This window comes from Pelecanus crispus, chromosome 6 (assembly GCF_030463565.1).
Source record: "Pelecanus crispus isolate bPelCri1 chromosome 6, bPelCri1.pri, whole genome shotgun sequence".
NCBI classification, from domain to species: domain Eukaryota; kingdom Metazoa; phylum Chordata; class Aves; order Pelecaniformes; family Pelecanidae; genus Pelecanus; species Pelecanus crispus.
The window spans coordinates 63,139,123-63,160,803 of record NC_134648.1 but is presented as its reverse complement, the minus strand read 5'-3'; the positions used below and the strand labels follow the sequence as shown (position 1 = coordinate 63,160,803).

The 21,681-nt window shown below is 39.9% G+C and overlaps 1 protein-coding gene across 1 annotated transcript in view; it reads right to left on the bottom strand.

Moving 5' to 3' along the window:
- Window positions 1-9,864: 9,864 nt before the first annotated feature.
- ASPG (asparaginase) overlaps window positions 9,865-21,681 on the bottom strand; it is a 44,739-nt gene continuing 32,922 nt past the window's right edge. Inside the window, exons 13-15 of the mRNA XM_075712953.1 lie at window positions 16,729-16,815; window positions 10,241-10,340; window positions 9,865-9,918 (exon numbers count right to left, since the gene is read on the bottom strand). Of these exons, the coding sequence (XP_075569068.1) occupies window positions 9,865-9,918; window positions 10,241-10,340; window positions 16,729-16,815 (241 nt within the window). The remainder of the gene's footprint in view (window positions 9,919-10,240; window positions 10,341-16,728; window positions 16,816-21,681) is intronic.

Below are 21,681 nucleotides of genomic sequence, written 5' to 3'. Positions count from 1 at the left end.
TGGGATGTTTTTCCAACCAAGAACTTTCAGAAAGATTGGGGGTTTGCCATTCAGTAGTTAAATTAATAAAGACGTGCTAGAAATAAAATATGGCTAACAGCTTGTGAAGCTAAGAATTCACATTTTATTGGAAAACGCCACCATTGTATGCACAAAATTTTGATTAAACTCCAAATTATCAATTTAAGAGGAGAGGACTTTTTAATCTCATATGCTCTATCTAAACAGACAGTTCATCATCCCCGAGCACTACAGAGGTTACATATTAATTTAGCCTGTAATACCACACTTCACCATTTTCCTTGTTCTGATTTAACATCTTGTTCATTCCAGCAGTGAAGTGCGTAAATTACATGATACAAAGTAACATACTTTTTCCCTCTTTGGGAGAATTTTTCAAGTCAAGTTTTGTCTGTATACAGTAGCACAATAGCTAGCAGTAAATAATGGTACAAATTTTCTGTTTTCTACTTCAAATTTTTGATTTAATTGTTAAACATGATAGTTCTTTTAGTAACGAGTCTAGAATCAGGACACCTCAGGGCTTTGCACACTTGCAGGCTGGATCACTAGGTACAATTACCTATGCATCAGCAGGTGTCAAAAAAATAAAGGGTGAAAACCAATCCTTGTGCTGCGGAGATGGTGCATGAGCTGTCAGCAGATGTGTCCTGGGAGGTCCGTCAGCCTCTGCATTGAGAGCTCGATATTAAGGAGAAGTTTCAGCACCAGCACTAGGAGCCCTAAAAAACATAAGGAAAAGCATACTGCAAACAATGAGGAGGTACTGCTACAGTCCTGGTGTAAATTATACTTTGCCACGACTTTCCACTGGAAGCTTAGGAGCCAGAGCAGTGCCATTGAGATGGCAGTTGGAGATGTGCACTGAGTCCTGTTTTGCAGTCAACTCTGGATAAACAAACTCTGTAGTATTTTTACCAAATTTCAGGAAAATTTGGTCTCATGGTTACTTTTTTTAATCTTCTCACAATCAATTCTCCTTTCTCCTCTTTTTTTTTTTTTGTGTGTGTGTTGTGTAGTGTTGGTTTGTTTGGTGGTTTTTTTTTTTTAATTTGAAATAAAAATACAGATTGCATAGCCAGTGAACAAGATTTTGACATGACCACTGATTTTGAATGCCTCACTTCCCAGGTGTCTGACTCTTACAGACTATAAGAGGAGCTGACATTCATGAAATGCCAGCCACCTTTTATGCTACCATTAAGGTTCAGGTTAGACCCTGGAAGCTGACACTTGAAATCACTAGCTTTTTCTGAAAATTTCAGCCAACAATTTCATATTTAAGATTAGCAGCTGTGCACTAAGTGCGCTTTAATAACTTCGTAATTGATTACAATGCTTAATTCTGATGGCTATCACAAACCTTGTACCAACTTCATTTTTCACATTCACCAACCAGCTGGTTTTTCAGTTAGCAGAACTATGTGTTCTGGCCCATAAAGCCATCAGAAAGGAAGCCATTGCTAATGATTTGAGAATTTATTGAGATTTCCTAAGTATCTGCTGGTTCAAGCCACTGAAGACACAGAGTGTGACTTTGCAGTGAAGTAGCATGGTAATTTTTAGCAACATCTCATATTTCTGGTTTTATGTCCTTGAATGTAGAACTTTCCAAACAACAGTGGTGAATGGTGACATAGTTGTGGGCAGAGAGCTCGGTCAAAGTGGTCCAAGTAAATAAACTGACTTATTTCACATCACACTCTTGTCAGTCAGCAGAGATAACGGGCAGTCATCTTTCTTTGTTCTGAAGCCCTGGAGCTCTATGGGATGCAGCAGAGATCTCTGATGGATGTCTTGCCTCAAGGGTGCTGGGAATCATGTCACCCAAACCTGATCCTTCAGTGAGAACTGAAATTCAGATGTGCCATAGAAAGAATTTGGTGCATTGATATCCCACTTTTGCTGGGCCCTGGTCACAAAGATCCATAGCAAAACATATCCAGCAAGGAAGCCACACACCCTGAAAGATGCAAGAGTAATTGTTCATGCACAGGCATCACCATCAGAGAATCTCCCCAGCGCAGCAGCTTCTTGCATATGACAGGATTAATTTACAACTCTCTGTTCTAATTGTGATAACGCCTTATCTCTCAGCAAAAGATTGCCATTAAGATTCCTTTTTCTTTACCCTGAAATTCTTTTCTTTGCTATATGTGACCATTGCTACTGAACTGCCAGGACTGTCATTCCCCTTCTATGCTAATAATTAATCATTTAATGTTAAATAATTGGAAATCAAGGTGTAGAAGTAACCAGCTGATGTAAACAAGCATTATTGTCATTCTCTTGCCCCTTTCTTACCACCTTCCACTGCGTGGAGCCTCATCTAATTTCACTTGTGAGCTCTTAAAACCAGAGTCTGTGACTGTTGAACACCAAGCACAAGAGCCTAATAGGATCTACAACAGTGGCACTGCGGAAAAAACATGTTTATTGTGCACATAAATGTGTAATTAACGGGGCTCATCTGTACTCAGAAATGCTGCATATGCTACTAAGCAGGCAGTTCTGGCCAGGTAACCTCTCCCCCCGCCACCATTCTTCTGGTCCCGTTTTGAAGCTGAGATGATGTGAAGGAACACCGTGGCTTGAGAGAGTGGTTATCTATTGCTGTGATATTTATTGCTGCCGCAAGACAGAGAACGATCTCTCGTCCTGTTCCTGTCTGGTTGTGCAACGTGCCACGCATCAGGTCACACATTGCTGAAGCATGGCAGTGCCTGTGTACGGAGGAGGCTGCAGGGCGAAGCTGCAGGATGTTGTTGGTTGGCACCTTCCCATGGATTTGGCTGACATCTCCCTCTGATGTGCAGCATCCCGGAGTGGGAGGGAGGTGCCGGTGCGGAGCTCAAAGTGCCAGTGGCAGTGCACAAGATATGCACCAGCTGAGCGTGCCCGAACAGGTGAGCCTTGGCTGGGTGAGGGGGAAAGGGGCACTGCCTCCTCCCTGCCAGCAGAGCCTGCGAGGAGTCGTGGTCCCCATTTGTTATATCCTCCTGTTACGTCAACAGCAATTTTGGTCAGACATCAACATAGATTTGGACATCAAGGACCAAATCCTTTGACCATGACATCTGTAACAACTTTTCCAAACAGATCCACATTAAGTAGTGCTATTTTGTGCGGTTCACGCTAGACATTTCGTTTTGTTGCTGTGATTCACAATACTTGTCTCAGCTACTCTTCTGAGATGCAGGCTTCTGCCTCTTCCCATTCACCTGATCACAGGTAAACAAATGTATGTCTAATGAAGTTTCTGAAGTAATTTTCAGGTAGACACTTTGCACAAATAATAAATCTGGTAGTACCAGATTTTGTTCTGACTCATGGACTATCTAAGAGTCCCACAGCTTCATTTGTATGGTTCAGTAGAGTATTTTACATATCTTATAAGCTTTCTACATTAGTAGCTTTTCTAAGAGAGTCACTAAAATGAAAGTATTGTTACAACCATGCAATCAAGCACCACAGTGTCATAAAACATTGTTAAAGAATCATGGAAAGACTAGTCTTACTAGTCTAGAAGATGATTATACTGCTGATAGAGTCCACTTGGAAGAGACATAAACCTATCAGCAATGCTTGTGATGACATATGCTGCACACATTTGATCCGTTCTTTATAATTTCTTGTTTTCACCCATCATACAATTACTTCAAGTTTATCTCAGTGATCTAACAAATTGTGATGCTGGAAACTAAAAGCATTTTATTTCTTACACTGCTGTGGTAGGTCCTATGCAGGGATCAGCATACGTACCCAGAGAAGGGGATTACATCTATGGCAGAACTTGATCGTGCTACGGGTCCATTAATGTTTTGTGTGTAAGTGGAACTGGGTGCACTTTGTCTTCCATGTATAAGGGATAAATTTCCCTCCTTAGTCATTTCACTACTTGAACCCGCCTTAAAATGGGAATCTTCCAACTAGATCACAATCTTTTTGGAAGAATCGCAGTAGATCAAACCATTCAGAAGACGGCAAATAAAGAAACTCTGATTCAAGGAGTATAAAGGGGTTGAGTTCCAGATGAGAGATTTCATTATCACTCATTGCTGAACACAAAAATCCTTGTATGCGACAACTGAGACATGCTATAGTATAGTAATGCTAAGTTAAGATGTGCAGAACTGGAGTTATTTAGCAATTTGAGAAGAATGAGCAGATACCGAAGCCTTGCTGAACAGCTGATTTAATTCAGCAAGTACTGATCAGACACAGTCAATCTGTCAGTGGGTCAGCCAGTCTTGACAGATGTTAACAGTTTACCAAGACGACATGCACTGAGAGCAAGCACATGCTGATTTTTCAAATAATTAAGAATGCCCTTCCATCACAAAAGTTTTCTAACAGAATCTCCAAACAATGTTTTCAGACATCAGTAAAAAAGAAAGTGGTTGCATTCAGGAAAGGAAAGTTGTAACTCAAATCAAACAGGAATTTGGACATGTTAGCTGTGCAAATCTCTGCTTTCTGCAGTGTTAGAGAAGTGCTGACATAGGGCAAGTAGTCCCTATCCCTTGGCAGTATTAGCTGGATCATTAGGAAAAAGAAACAAAGTGGAAGCTGGGTGTTGTCTTTCAAGTGAAGAAAGCTGTAGAATTGATGTAATGTTTGACTTTTACAGGAGGCACTCATAGCGTCTCCTCCGTGGAGAGGCAGCAGAGGTTCCAGCACCAGCATTCATTCCCAGAACATCACTGCAACTTAAAAGATCCAACACTGGAAACAAATCCAACATTTGTGCAGCAGCTAGGAGTCTCAGATTACCGACTATGCCTTTTTGTTGTTGTATAGTCACTGCGGACACTTGTGCTGTTCAACAGGATGGTCACAGACGTGCAGCAGCCTCTCTGACACTCGCGCGCTAGCAGGCTGTCTCGAGCTTGTGCACTTCCCCGGCGCGGCGTTTCACCCGTTGGTGCTTTTGTAGGGCAAGGGAAGCTACAGCCCGAACACTTGCATTATTAGACTGAGGCTGGAAAAGAATGGGAGCCACTACTGTTTTCTAACAGAAACTGAAATATCATCTTTATGTTCCCATAAGCATTAAAAACGGATACTAAAAAATACCACAAGCTTTTCTGCGCCAAAAAAAGGCAAAACTAACTTTATCCAGCTTCCATCGTGCTATTCCAATCTGTACTGTGTATCAAATGCCAAGCACAGATCTGCAGACAATCCTCGCAGTACCTGTTTGATCTAACAAACTACAATTGGATGTAGATGCGAAAGGGTGCATGGACATCATGGGTGATGGGAGTTAAAGCTGTTGCAGAAGTTACGAAACGGACGCGCAGCTAGTCCCGGCAACAGAATGAGCGTGTTTGCATTAGTAGTGGCCCTGTGCAGCTGCTTAACCTGCAAACCTTTACCAAGCAGAAGATGGCTGGATAAAAAGAAGAGTGTATTTGACCTTTTCAGGGATGATCTGAAGGAGAAAAATTACGGTGTTTAAAAAAATTAAGCTGCCCCTGGAATGTCTAGCATAGTTTAACTAATGAAAGACACTCAGCTGCTTACAGTAACTAAAACAAATAGGTAGAAACAAACAGGTAGATTTTTCATTCCTTACTAATAACAAGATTTTGCTTTTGACCAATAACAATGTAAAGCTTAAGGGTTACTACACGCAAATAGATTCATCATAAGCCTGGGAGTTATCACAGAGAGTATAATTATGATTATTAAATCCACTACACAGAGCAAAGGGTGTAACAGACAGACAAGACAAACACAGGATCTCAAAAGCACTGTTGAAATTTGACGCCGACACCAAATCAAGAACTGAAGTTTCTGGCCTTGTCTGGGTGATTTTTGCCACTTTTTTAATCACAGCACCCTATACACAGTTTCTCTTAATGCTTGTAGACTGTTACAGTTCTTGAATGAAACATTCCAATACATAAAAGATCCAGTTCTTTCTCAGATAAATGCTATATTTGTATTCATGTGTTTGCCATTAAAACATTTGTTAGATATTGGTCTATTTATAAGGCAAATGGCAAATTTTCTAGAAAGTTGCAGGAATACTATCTTATGCAAGATAGCACATTAATAGGATATACATTTCTGTAAAGGTTTGTCAGAAAGAAGCTAACACTGATTTATTCTCTCTGTAAACATCACCCAAACCATTTCATTTTAGCTTTACAAGCTTCTAACTAGAAGTTTTCTTACTGGATCACATTTCTAAATGTTGTCCTTCATGTCTTTACCTGGCTGATACGCAGGAAGACAACGGTTGTCTGTTTTCTTCCCTCTCCTTCAGTTTTACTGTTAAGACCTATTATTTCAGTAATTCACACCAGAATACCATTCTTTGTTCAAAAGGAAAAAAAAAGTATGTTTTGTACTTTAGATGTGTGTTTTATTTTAGAAATACAAGAACATTATTGTTTAGAAAGTTTTCTGTAGATCAAATCAACCCTTATTGAAAGGTATAAGGAAAATATTGATGCGTCTATATATGTTGCAGTCAGTCATTCTGGTACACAAATAACGAAGGGATGCTGCTATGGACAAATTATTGCATCTGAGAATCATTATTAAAAAAAAAAAGATTCCAATCCCAAGAAAGTCAGTTGCAGAGAATTTTATCAGGGATTTCCTAGTTCAGTGCATCACATTTTAGACTATTGATTAGGCAAGAGTTAAGGTAGCACATCTAAATACTCTAGGAAGAAGAGCCTGTGCACGGTTTTTCTCCTGATTGTAAAAATTTTCACAAACATTACTTTGTTACATACATTGCCTTTATGCATTTACAGATAAGACACCAAAAGGGTGATGAATTTGAAACCTGATTTTTTATGTTAGATCTCATTTACTTAATCACGTATTAATTTTACTCAATCTAAAGCATGTTTATTGCTATATAATATCAATTATTTAATAATGAGACAGCATAGTTTTAATTTTTGTGACCATAATGAAGAGGTGCACTACTCTTCACATTAAAAAATCATGCATTTTTATGGTTTTGTTTTGTTTTTAACTGGAGCATATACGGCATTTCCTCAGACTACATGCACAGTTACCTTGTTTTAGGGGGATCTGATATGCAACATACCTTGGGAATCTTTTACTACTAGCAGGCTCAGCAAGTAGTCCATGAAGCTTTTCTCCATGATAAGAATAGCTGTGGGAAGGCTGAAGAGTATAAAGAGGAAAAAGAAAAAACTATCTGCACTTCAAAGATTCCCTTCAGATGAAGCAGATAGAAAATCCACATAGATTACTGCAGAAGCTGTAGGTGAAATTAAAAGTTGCCATCTCCAATATATGCATTTGCCTGAAGTATTCTTTGTGTTTACATATTCTAGGGCAGACACAGCTGAAAAGATATAAATTGCTTTTTTTCTTTAGTCTGAAAGTGTTGGGACTTTAAACTTGGGGTCTGTTAATACTGAGATCACATTTACAGTCCAAAGTATTATGTGTCCAGCATGTAGCAATCTTGATTATATTCCGGTCAGGATGTGGGAAAGATGCTATTAGAAACAAAACAATCAATTCACTTAGACAGTCCCACAAACATGCTTTATGGCATCTGCCTCCTACTCATTTTAAGTGAGGTTTTATAGTGACACATTGGTGAAGATTAGTACACAACTGCAGGCAGATGCCCATGGCTGATTCAATTGTTTGCACTGACACTCACAATTGCTGTAATTGCAACTGAAGTGATACAAGCCATTGCAAAAAACAGACAAAGTGAAACCAACATTGTTCCTCAGAGATTTTATTAGTTGAAACCCAGAAATGCACAATCCACTGTTTTTTCTTGGTATGAATTCACCACAGCACTTCTGTTTGCTATGCCTGCAATACTGTCCTCATTGAGTTAACATAAGAAGATTCAAAAGGCCTCTTTAAAAGCAGAACTTGTACGGTAAAGGCAATACATTCCAGCCTTGCTTGTTTAAAAAAATTATTTTCAAAAAACCTGATTAAAAGATAAAGCAGCAAATCATTTTTAGGAAATCAGTAAGAACTTAATGTGATCCTAAGTAAAGAATATTTCTAAGCTCTAGCTTTCCTGTATGCTCCAAGTGCAGCTACCATTGTTCCTTTCCTCTTTTCCTCCCATAACCACTTAACACCATTAATGTTCAAAGCTGGTATTTCTGAAGAGGAGGGACCATCTTCTACAGCCTCTGGAGAAAGAGAAAATGGATGTTTAGAACTAGTCAGTATCCAAAACTTTCCTGAGAAGAGATTACCTTGTAGCCTGCCGAGCAAGTTCTCACGCTGTACTGAAGACTTCTTTCAGACTGCCTACACTACTGGTGGCTCAGTCCAAAGGAATTAAGAGATGATCCATGTAAGAGTTGAGGATTTAACACATTCACTCCCCACTTACAAAAGAAAAGTGACTTTTGCAGACATATTTCACTGAAAATGGAAATGTCTTTGCAACATAATCCACATTCTGAAGGTATTTTTAGCGTCTTCATCCTGGACACTGGAAAACTTCCATTTAAATGCTCGAGACTGTGATTTTATCTAATCCTTCTGTATCAGCTAAAAACAAAGAAAACCCCAAAACTTTACAGGAAAGCAAAAAATGCCTGATGCTGTCCTTCATTCATTTAGACCAGTACACAGCAATGAAAAAAGGCTATTGTTCCATTTGCAGTTCCCCACTTAGATACACACGAATTCACTTGTATTGATCAAATGGGACACACAAGTGGCTAGGTAGCAGCAAAACCTTTAACTAAATTTTGTGTTAATTTTATTAAAGGAGATCATCTCCTCCCAATATTTAAATTGGGATTAGACTTGCCAATATATTGGAGAAGAGATATCTAAATCAACAATGTATTGCATCAGAAAGGAGTTCCGAGAAATGACAGGCAAGTATTTTAAATGTCTCCAGTTACAGCACGGCACTGGAGAAGGTCAAACGCCCAGACAAGTTTCCTATAGAGAGACTTGTCAGATCTGATGCTTTGAACACGAGGCTCACACCCGCCTTCCGTGCACACAGCTCGGGAAACACACCGTGTATGTTAGCAGCACAAAAGAGGTTCATGCTGGCAGGCCACGTCAGAGACAACCAGGCAGCTACATCTAAGGTCTGAGTAGAAGAGAGGCCACGGCACTGCCCGGTCCTGTGCCGGAGGGGGAGCAAGCCCTCGGCAGAGCTCTCTGCTGAAAGGGAGCCTTCTGCAGCCTACGTACGTAGTACAGCTAACTCCTGTCTATTAAGAATCTGCCCTACGTTTCCCATGGTGGTTGACTACGTTACACTAGAAGATGGGCTGGTGTAAGGTGCTCCATTAAGAGCTAGAGGGAGAGCACACGCGGAAATGCTGGAGGTACCACCACAGCACCTCCTGAGTGGGAGGCTGTGCAGCCGAATGGCTGCGATTGCCTCGCAGCTCTACTGGGGAAGGGTATGCTCCTGTGCCGTGGGCATGGCACCCTGAAAACCAGGTCTGGCAAAGTGCCTGATAAAAGGCACTTCCTCTCAAATGCAGACAAGACAGAGGAGCAATTTATTGCAACGGGCCCACAGAACAAGACATCGGTGCCCTCAGTGTTTTTATTTTGGTAGCATTTAGATTCCCAATCAAGTTCAGAACCGCACTGTGGAACACACCATAAAAAGCACTTCCAGGCTCAGGCAGAAAGAGGGATAAACGTTAGCCCCACTTTACAAAGAAGGATTAAAGTACTCAGAGTCGTATCAGAAACTAAGGCAGGGACAGCAGCTGAACCCAGATGCCCTAGGGTGAGCTAGGGCTTAAATACAAAATCCCCCTTCATACATGTGTATGCTGATCTGTACATTTCAGAAACCTCGTGCTGGAAAACGAGATCTTACCTACTTTACTGCTTTTGTCTAAAGAAGTCAAGAACCTCCTTATGCCCTGCAGTCTCTGCCTGTAAGTAGAAACATGAATAAATCCTGCCATCCTGTGCACCAGGACATGCAAATACTTACTTGTGGGAAGTAAGAATATGTTACCACAAAATAATTAAAATCCAATTTAAATTTTAATTCCTCTGACATAGATGAGAAAATTCTGGCTCCAACAATGTATTACTTCGGAACAGCACCAGACTTGAGTTTGTAACAAACTCTAATCCGGTTTATAGTCCCCAAAGCTGCATTTACTTTTCCCAAACTAGTATTATCTGACAACGTGTGTTATTACTCACACAGCTAGCACACCATACAGAGTACACCTGTATGCACACTTACTACTTGTAGGGGACTCTTGCCATCATAACCAGTTTGCTCCAGGTCTGCACCAGCTACGTACCAGGCATACAGCCCATCCACATCGCCTTTAGCTGTAAGGCTGGAAAAAGAGTAATTAATATTGGCTCTTAATCTTTCAGTCCATTTCAGTGTGCTCCTGGGTCCTGTCAATTAGCTCAGCAGGCAAACGCTGAACCAGAACAGGCTGAACATGGCTGCCAGGGTAGAGAGGTAGGTAAAGGAACACTATTACAACAGCTTTGAATAGCTGAGCAAGCAACACAGCTTGATGAATCAGTTCCTTAAATTAATAGGGCTGTGTATAAGTACTTACAACAGGCTAGTTTCACATAGTGGGTGTGACTATGACCAAAGGGGAAAAAAAGTCATGCAGTTTCATATTTCACAACACAATATTTATCTCATGAAATGAGTTGGGGGGAGGGCAATGGCTAAATCAAGATGCGGCTGAGGGAGAGCACAAGCAGATGTGCTAGCAATCAGTGGGCCTTATTTAAAACCATTAAGAAACCCCCTTCACAAGTCTGCATAGCTATGTTTGCTATCAGAAGTTATGACAGCATATTTATGTTATATCATTTGGACAGTAACACAGCTACATTTTTTTGAGTTTTATAAGATAATTTGTAAGATTTAAATGGGCAGCAAGCAAAAAAAAAAAAAGCTTTTTAAAGATGACCCCTATCTGCCACGTATAAAAAGCAATAGAAAGGATCAAAATGAATAATATACAAATAAGTGAGTTAAAGTTTTCAGAGGAATGTACACCAGGTTGTTTCTCTGAGTATCTGCTGGTAGTCTCATCCATAATACTTAAGGTTCATTTTTAACTTTTATTCTGGTAAAAGAAGGGCTAACAGCTTGTACATATGCAAAAGCATGGCCGTCTATACCAAGCCTGTGGACAGGCTGAACTGTCAGCAAGGCTGGGAGGACTACCTTCAATTTTCTCAAGATACCAACATCTGCCAGGCTTCAGACCTGAGCTTGCCGTGTGCTTACAGATTGTTTCAGCAGAACCACACCGATAATCATCAAGTGAGGTTGAATCTCATTAAGAGAGGGGGAACCCTCCCCAAACTTATTAAGTTCAGAGTTTGCTGCCTTAAACAGTGCTCGCTATGGGGGAACGGCGTACTGCTGGCGGCAGGGATGGAGGACGGCGATGGGCTCCTGGGTGTGACAGCCAGGCCAGGCAGACCTGGTGGAGAGTGGAGAAGGCTGGAAGATGCAAGGGGCAGACAGTCAGGTAAGCTTGTGGAAGAAACCCTGAAAGCAAGGCTGCAACATTAACTTCTCTGCTAGGCTGAAATCACTTCTGTTGTTGATTAAATCTCTTTAAGTACCTGAAAAAACATTTTTGGGGGAGTGGAAGCCTCTAATTGTCAGTCTGAGGAGAAAGTCAGAGAGAGGCTTTTGCTTGCAGCAGTCCTGAGGGAAAGCAAACTATCTCTGCATTCCTCCGTGCAACCCCACCAACCCTGAGGCAGGGCAGACCTACACTGGGGCCTTTGGGGGACGGGGAAGTGGCAGTGGGGTGCTCTGAGTTTAACAGTGCTTCAGTCTGACATCATGAAGAAAAGGATCAATAAATCATGAATGAAAAGTGCCATCACAAAAACCGGCCCCTCAGAAGAAATAAGGAAACAGAGGAAGGCAAAGGAGTTCTAACAGGAAGCTCAGTGGGAAGTCCTTAAAGAAACTGCAGGAAAAAGTAAGCATTAGTAAAGCAGAGAAAAAACCCAAGAATTATCTTTATTTACAAAGACAAGTCTCTTGCCGGTGACACTGGAAGGTCCCAGAATTAAGGAACAAACAAACAAACAAAAAGCCTACCTAGCAAGTGAGAGTTACAAGCATCTCTGACACTGGACAGGAAAGCACTGTATTTGCCAAACAGAATCTCATCGTTCAGCCACATGCAAAGTGGAAGCCACTTTGGGCAAAGACCAGCACATTTAGAAATATTACCAACCTATATACCCAGGGCGATTCAGCTAGCATCACTGTAAGCAACAAACAAGGACTACTGCACTTACTTGAAAATTAAGTGTCTAATAGCACCTGTTCAGAAAGAGCAATTTAACCCACATTGCCAGAGGTCAACACTGTAAAGTGGTCTCCTTCCATGACATTAGAGCAATCCAAATACACAGAAGCATTTTCAATTTTGCAGCAGCCGTTTACTGATCAAATGAGAAATGTATTCTATGGGGACTGTGACTCAGAGAACAAAAAGTGATGTAGCCTGCGAGAAAATTTAGATACCACTCTAAATAGAAGATACCTACTATTCAGTAAATTGATTATAATCAAGAACACCACAAAACATTTTCTCCAATTCCAGATCTCTGTAGTCAAGCCAAAGGCATCTATATTTCGTTTACACACTGTAAGTGTACTTCATATAGTCAAATATCTACATATCTACAGGGCTTCTCAACATACACTGTAGGGACCTTTGCTCTGTATTTTTCTCAAAGATATTTATGCCAGCAGTTCCAACCCTTGCATCCTCTAAGCAGCAAGACCATAATTTTTATGTCATGAAATGGAATAAAAATAACTTCAATAAACACTTATCAGGATGTTTAAACCTGCTTTGTTGACAAAGAACTACTTACCACATTTTACTACACTGACTGATACTTTTTACAGCAGATAATCCCAGGTATGCTGCCTAGCAGTACTCTTGCATTTAGAAAAAATTACGTACTCATTTCAGTTTTAGCATGGCTAATGTCGCCATGATGATGACAGAGCTAAGTTATCAAGAATAGTGATAATGCAATTACGCGCTCTGATTTTGTGCCTCTTGTCACACTGGCATCAAGCAAATTCAGTTACAGGAGCTGCTGTTTAAGGGGTGCTCTGTTACTGTCAAGGTACCAGAAGCGAAGCTGCTCAGGTCTCAGAGGGTTTAGAGGACAAGGGCCAATGCAGGTCTAGATCTGGCAAGTAATGCGTACAGTGAAATGACACCTTGGGGTTCCCTCCTGCCTCCTCAGGTACTAGAGGTACTAGGAGGGATCTTTCCCAGGGACACAAAGCTCTGCTTTTTCAGCAATTCTCCTTTTTCAGTGTCTATATAAAGTGATCAGGAAAGACTTTCTTTTTTTTAGGTGTACCCATCACCCTAAAAGAAGAGAAAATATCTTTTTTCTTCTTCTTTTTTTTTTTTTTTTTTAAATGAAAATCTCAAAAAGCAAGTTAAAAGTCCAGCACAAGGCATGGTTTGTTCTATCCTGAACACATTTGGGAGTGCTGCTCTTAGCTAGTATCTCCACATCTCTCTCAGTTGAGACAGAGTTCTTTGAAAGATAGCAGGCATTAGAAGCTTGGTCTTAATTCCTGCAGAAGCATATTTATCCTTCCTCCCCCAGCCTTACCCCCCAAGTTTATGTTAAATTGAAGAGGCATCTTACTCTGAAAGCTGCTGATTTTGAAAGGCTGCATCCTTGCATATTATATCATATCATTTTATGAAATCTAAGAATATGAAAGAGAAAGCTGGCTTGGCTTTATGCCCCTATTTAATTTTGTGAAGTACAGGCTTTGTACAGAGTGTCTCAATTATATACAGGCTTTTTTCCTTTAAAAAAACAAACACAAAGCAACTGTTTTCCAACTCTAGAACTTGACAAGCCTTCAGAATAAGTCTGAGTGTCCCAATTTATCTCATCATGGTTTGGTTTTGCAGACAGATGACAATACTACTGGAATATGAGAAAAGATTCTGACATTTTTAACAGATTACTAACATTGAGACCTCTTTCTCATTTCAAAACAAAGCCATGAACCAGATCCCAAACATCAACAAAGTGATTCTAAAAATCAGACTAACACCTCTCACTTAAAAAAAGAAACCAGCAAGTGAAACCATGAAAGATTTAGTAACTAGATCATCTTGGCTGCACCTATGTGCATCTCCACTTCCTACACAAGAGTTCCTGCTGATACTGTCTGACTCTTGGTTCCGGTTGGTACTCCTTTCCCTTTCAAACATCACCAATGCCAAAGGAGCACATTTATTTTTATCTCCAAAATCTTCCAACTGAACTATTCTATTCTATTCTAAAATCATGAGTCTAAACAGAAGGAAGATGAGGAGACAGCGTTAGAACACAAAAATCACTGCTCATGGTCTTTTATGAAAGCCAGTTTGTTTGAGGATACCTAAGTAGCAACGGGGGAAACATGATTATAGCTTCTAATTCAGAGAGAACTGTATGGGAGAAAGACGTTAAGTTAGCTAAGTGCAGGAACCCAGAGCTTATCAGAAAGCAAGCAGCTTTGTCCTTCTAAACTCCAAGAAGCTGACATACTGCCTTGGTGACAAATTCAGACTGGTACATATTGAAGTTTAAGGCACGTTACAAGATAGAAGAGATACAGGAAAACAGTTCAAATTAGACAGAGGGAAGATGTTATAAACAGCTTGTTCTGTAAGCAGCTTGACCATGTGAACACACTGACTGCCATGAAGGTGCCAGTGCCTGCAAAGAAAAGGCTTAAAAGCAGGAGGTAAGAGGTAGGACAGAGAAGTGAGCCCAAGCATGCTGGAAAAATGAGTGTATCGGTCAGGTCATCAGAGGATACTCCAGAAGAAGTATCTGAGACATTTTGGCAGGAGGAAAAATACCAGTACCTCGCATTTAATAACTTTTAGGCATCTGAATAATGCTCTGCGGAAAAAGTCCACTTTGGTGGAAAAAGACTACGCCAGGCCCTCTAAAACAGCAAGAGGAAAGCAAGCCCTTCAGCTCTGCAGGAGCAATGCGTGGAAGAGCCACCATTCACAGACACTGCAGCACTATCTGGAAGCCCGATCAGTGCCTTAGGCTGGCTGTGCTCCTGGTACATGCTGTGCAGTGACGTCTCTTAGTGGCCATGCCTCTGGCCACAGCCGCTGCTCCAGGCTGCCGGCTGGGAGCGAGCCACGGCCCTGGCTCCTGACCTGCACCGAGGTGGGAGAGCCTCTTCCCCTCTCACCCCGAGTACGCCACTCCATGCCGAGTCCTCATTCAGCCTCTGCACACACGTGCACTCCCGCCCTCTGTTTGGAAGATTTACATTGTTTTTATACTAAACTTATTACCATCAACACAAGTTCAAAATATCTTAAATGTTTATTATCAAAATACCAGCTTTGAACAACAGGAGATCGTGCAATACAGATGCAGGGTGTACGATCCTCCTTAAAATGCTGTAACAAACTGCATCAGAACCACTTTTTGTTTAAAGAACCCTTGTTCTTGTCTTTTTTTTTTTTTGGACATACTAATCCCAGGTCAGCTAGCCAAACTGGTTCTGCACGTGGCACCAGGGCTAAGTAAGGGGCTAATTTATTTGCAGAGGAACGCCATTCCCTAAGCCACTCCTCTCACTTCCTTGGCAGATGGAAACTATGCAAACCAAGGGTTTAGTTCTGTCCTATCACTTGCAGTGCCCCAGGAAGTGCATATTTTAACTTCATGGTAAAAGTCTTATTACCCACTCTCCTCTGAGAGTGTTACGACAACGGAAACACTCCAGCTAGTATTTCTTGATTCCAGAATTACTCAAAGGACAGAGTCCAGTCTCTATACAGAACACACATAAGCTTTACCTTGACCTTATAGTTTTGTTGACAATATACAGCGCTGGCTGGTCCCTACAAATCTCATGGTTTCCTGCCAAGTCCTGATATAAAGGCCGGTGCTCCAGGGTTTTTTGTTTGTTTTTGAGACAAAGAGGAGAAGAAGAAATGAAGTAAAAATGATAAATAATTTTAGGAAATACATGAAACCTTCTTACAATTTTCAGAGTAATTTGTAATTCAGGACCAGTACTGGAAAAAATAAAATCAAGCATCTATTTCTTTTCATAATGTATATCCTTATCATTAAACCACCTTATATATTAAAAGCAACTGTATGGAAAACCAGCTTTAACAGAGGATTATATCCTCTTAAAATTAAATAGAGATGGTGAGCAGTTGTTCAAAAGTTTTGGGGTTAAACCTATTTGTCTATTTGATTTAGTTATTTTTAACGGTGTTATATTCTAGTTAGAGTAGAAGACATTCCCATATAAGTGAAAAGTGGATTTTAAGAAAACAAAAATTATGCACTATGTGCGGGTCTGTTCTCAAGTAGAGATGCTATTAAATCACACCTTGCACAACTTTCTCCTCACCCTTCCTCAGTGAAAGTGCTTGGAAAAAACGGGGCATTGCTTCCAGTTCACTTATCCCCACAATACTCCCTACTTGGAAGCTCTCTTGAATTACTGGTGCTCTGACACAGTTGATTCTTAATTTCATCACTTCATTTGTTTCCTCATTATTAGTCTAGCAAAGAAATAGCCACGACCCAACTGTTTCTTGGAAGTTGTCTACACACTGTTCTTCATTCTGAGAGTCTCTTCTGAAAAACCATCCACCTCCATCCCAATTTTAGGGCCACCTCACCTTATACCACATTTACCTGCAGAGTTTTGTTCCAATGTTCTCCAAGTCATGGCTTGAAAGGTGCGCTCCTGTTTCTCGTAACAAATTAATCACTTGTATGTGCCTTTATGAAAGGAATAGAAAAAACAGAGAAAGTGTCTTGACCGGTAGGTTTTCTTTCTCCCTAAATCCAGCATTACTCATATACACAAACAGTCAGTGAAAGTTCTTATATGATATTCACACCATCACAGAACCAATGAATATTCTCCAAGGTGACAGATGTAGTAAACAGATCTGCCCTCCCTATCAAAAAATCATTTGCATACTAAGCTCATGGAAGTGTTAAGTTCAGCTCTGGAAATGAGAGAGATGCATCCCTTTCTCTTCAAAGAATTTTCATTTTCTTTACCTTAGTGCTAGCTTAATTTAGCACTTGAAATATTAGTGATTGAAATACACGCAAACAGTGAGGACATTTATTACATAGCATCATTCCTGTATTTTACAGAATACAATGCCCACATACACCAATCTTAAATAAAACATGTCTTGCAGATAAGCAATGAATCTTTAGGTCAATGTAGAAGCTAATCAGGTTTTTGAGGCTTCAAAATTGTGCTAAGTATTCTTACAAACCTCCCACAAAAGCACACCTTTTCCTAACCCCCTCCTCCCAATTATTTATTTCCATCTAGAGTCTTTAGGAGGTCTTCCTTGTCCTTTCCTTTGAGATAAAGGAACAAATGGATATTTAAGCACTACCAGCCAACTCCTATACTTTAGTCAGATACTTGAGAAAGTCTATGGAAAAGGCCGGTCTCTAAAGGTACTGTTGTGGGTAGGAAATAACATGACAGATGAAAAACATGCAAAATAAGTTTTTCACAGTACTTTCACTACTGAAAGTTTAGAACTAAGTTCCAAAAGGAGGTGACAATGTGATCTCCGCTAAACAAATGATCTAGTTCACAAATCCAAACACAGTTTTTTTTCTCCAGAAAGAGCATGATGACACCAGTAGATCAGGAATAGTTTCATAGTTCCTCTTTTAAGTAAGCTGCTATAAGATAACACTTCAAAATAAAGAGTTGGGCATATAATTGTAATAGGAAATACATAGGGTTTCCCAACCCACTACCTAACAACTCATCTGTATTAATTAAAAACAAAAAATAAGCTCACATACACGTTCTGCTTAACCCCTTGCATTTTCTTGGAGGTAGCCATGGGCCTTTCCATTTCAGAACTGGACTAAAATGCTTATCTAATCCCTCTGCTTCTTTTTAGGAAAATCCATCTTGAATGAGAAGTTACTTTACAGTTATCCATATTAAGCCTATGAAAGCTTACACGTTTCATATAAGATCTTAATTTAGAAACTAAACAAAGAACTGTACAGATGCTATAGAAATCATATTGCTTTTCCAAACATAGGTTATGTAACCTACCACACAGATTTATTTAAATTGTACTTTGTTTCAATTGACAGCCAAAAAAAAAAAAAAAATCTTTGTTTCATGGCAAAGCGTTACTGGAACACCACATGCCGCAAGTTTGTTCAGTTATCTAAAATATTTTCTCAGGTGGGTCCCTTACAACATGGCTAGTTACCCACAAGCATCTCCTTGAGCCAGCAAATAATGGCACGGCTTCCTATTTCTCAATCTGTGGTGAAGAATAAATTCTACATGTATGAAATTTTTAGTTCAGTCTTAAGCAGAACAATAATTAGCTGAAAAGCAATTTGACCTAAAATAGATTAAAGTAGAACGTGTTTGTTCACTCAAGCTCACATTGGGTACAGGACTGAACATGGGGAGTGTCTGCTTACTCTCCAATGGCTGCTCTGGAGTATTCCTCATTTCCCACCTTACACTCAAAATCACAGCATGAAACTGGCGCCTTTTAAAATAAAAGCTATGCTGTGGGACAGCACTAAAAGATAAAAGGCAGCAAAGCATGTAATGTTGTGTGCTATCTTCCCTCAGTGTGCTCCCCCATGAAGTCCGTATCTCTGGATTCCAGCGAAGAGCCAGGCTTTGCTTTTCCTGTATTGTAACTATTTACTCCTCACTGGTAGCAAGATTCCCTCCAGAAAGCACGTCATGTCACACCTATGCCACACAGCCATTAGTCCTCTGAGTGGGACTTTATAAATCTTTGATATGGATTTGGGGGCATTTACCCCACACATTTAATACAGCAAATTTAAATGAGGGAAAAAAGTGGTTTGAAATAAAATCTTTAAGCATTGAAACTAACAGCATTTACAATAAATGCTTACAACGAAACATTTCTAAATAGAAGTACAATGTCCCGACAACTGGGAATCATTCAAAATCATGTTTCTTGGTATGGTGGGAAGAAGAGGGCATGTTGTATGCCACTGCTTGTTAAGTGAAGGGTAAGGGAGAGGAAGAATAGGGACAAATAGTAATGCACAACTTAAAAGTGTTAAATTTATTACTGTGACTATGAAAAGCAGATCCGTCCAAGAAAGCAAATGGACCACCTCTCGCATTCCCATCACTCAACATGAAAACTATGCGGGAGGTAAGTCACACTACAGCTTGTTCCTACTTGCACCCAAACAGTATCTACATTCTGCAGAAACTGAAGCCCTACCCAGAGTACCACTTCTGCTGCCTTGTACCTACCGCAAGAGCATTATTCATATTTCAAGAGGGTGGCTGTGAATTTTCTGATACTGTTATGTCTTAGGCACATGAGAGGTATTTGTCTTTAGAAGTTGTTTCTTTAAGTGCTGCTCTCCTGTGGCTTTACAAAAGCCTCACAAGGGTCACAGTTTAGCTGATCTGAAGTTCAGCTGATGTCATGAGCTATGAACTTCTTGGCAACGGTTCAAATGCAATTCCCACTCTAAGGTGACAGCACAAAACCAAGAGCAGAGCAACTGCTGGACAGTGAAAGTTCAAGGTGTAGAGGGAAGGTCAGTGCCACCACGTTAGCTTGGGGTGCACAGCTGCTTGTCCAGTCTCGCCCCATCTGATAAGCAAAACCATGAGGAGCTATTGCCATCTGTGAACTGTTCCTGACTCTCCCTTTTCTTAGTGCGCTCTGTTACCAAACTGTGGCTCTTGGTCACACACAGGCTATAGAAACAATACTATTTTGCATATGTTACTTAAGTTAGTCTTTTGATACTACCACTGTCATTCATCTGCTCTCTGAATGAAAAAACTAATAGACAAAAAGTGTTTCTCTTGTCTTCTCCCTGCTAGATTCCATTATTGATAACACTTGAGATAAACCCCAACGTATACTAATTTTTTAATGGATTAACAGCAAAATAAATGATTCTGTGTGGTCTCCAACATTCACTGCTCTGAGCGAAGTTTGAGTTCCAGATAAAGACATCCAAACTTTTTTACCAGTTTGGAAGGGCTCTGGATTTACAGCAATCGAGGTGCTGTACAGTACGTATCATCTTAGGCCTTGATTTGGCAGATACTTATTAAAAGTGAATCAACTTCAAAAGGGATGAATCACACATGTGAAATTAACACGCATGTAAGAGTTTGCAGGATTGGGGCCTTAGGGTGCACACCTTCCACCAACTCTCTTTAAAGAAATGCAGGTGTAATGTATATCCAAACTTGACTGGCTTCATTCTTTTTAATGCTTGCTCCCCTAGCAACTGGAATGGTTATGGCAGGATCAGCTTAGTTTCACTTGTTTGGTTTTCTTCACGGTATCAGTGGGAATTTTACGCTCAAATATTTTAAGGACAGGCCTCAGTGTGCTTCTGGAGTCAGTGGTGGTTAGATTTTCACTCTGCCTTCGATTTCCTGAAGTAATGTAAATGTAACCTTGCAAAATATCAAGTATTTAAATTCATATTTACGTGGGAGGTAATTTTACTGCCTCTAATCTGATGTTCTCACAGCACTGTATAAGCAACTCCCCATTTTCAACCTTTTACCACTGCTCTACAAGTAAATGGAAGTGCTTTTACTACATAAAATATACACAGCTTTTATTCAAGACATTTTCCTGCTTAGAGAGTTTCTGTTATTAAAAAATATTATTCTATTGTTTTGAAAATGAATTATCCCTTGAGGGTACTCGAAGAAATTAAAGGAATGCTACTAATTTTGATATGTCAAGCAACTGGCCTAAATTAACAGTGGTCTGTTTAGCTTCATGCATAAAGTGAATGAGACTACATGCAAATTGCAGAGTTACAAATGAAAAAGTGGAAATGCAGTAGTTATTTCTTATTTAGAAAGGGACTCCACATTTTACCATCTAAAGAAACAAAGAAAGAGTCACTTACAGTCAAAAAATTTTAGACTATCATTGATAGAGATCAAGTTGCTGGCCTACCAGCTGACAGTGCTATGTTAAGAAGCTTTTAAGAAGAGACAGAGCTCCTGATCATCTTTACAAATTATTAAATGGAAAAGAGAAATCAGTCATCATTACATAGGTTTGCACGCTAGGTTAAAAGGCAAGCCAGTGAGAAATACAACATTAAAAAAAATGGAAGAAAGCTATTTTTAAGATGAGTGGATATTACACTGCAGTTAAATGCCAATTAAACAAATATTAATTCTCAGAAAATGGGATTAAGCTGATGCAATATTCAGTAAAATTGAGAAAGTTACAATATTAAACAGTTTAAAGCACTGACTGCTCATTAAGACCAGTTTTCCCCCTTCCCTCTCTGCCACTTTGTACACTGCATCAGGATAATCTCTTTACTTTCAGCATGCAACTGTTTAATAAATAGAATTTAAATATTTCTGTAGCAGAAATCTTTTTAGTGGGCATCTAATTACACACATATACAGCTGCCTGATCTTTACCATTCTCCTTTATATGCCTATCAGTGTGAAATGCAAGTGTGAGTACGCAGCCGATCATAAATACACATTTATGAGATTAGCTCTAAGTCAACTCTTCCTCTCATTCCAACAGTAGAAACAAAAAGAGAAACTGAAAATGGTTATGGTGCAGTTTCCTT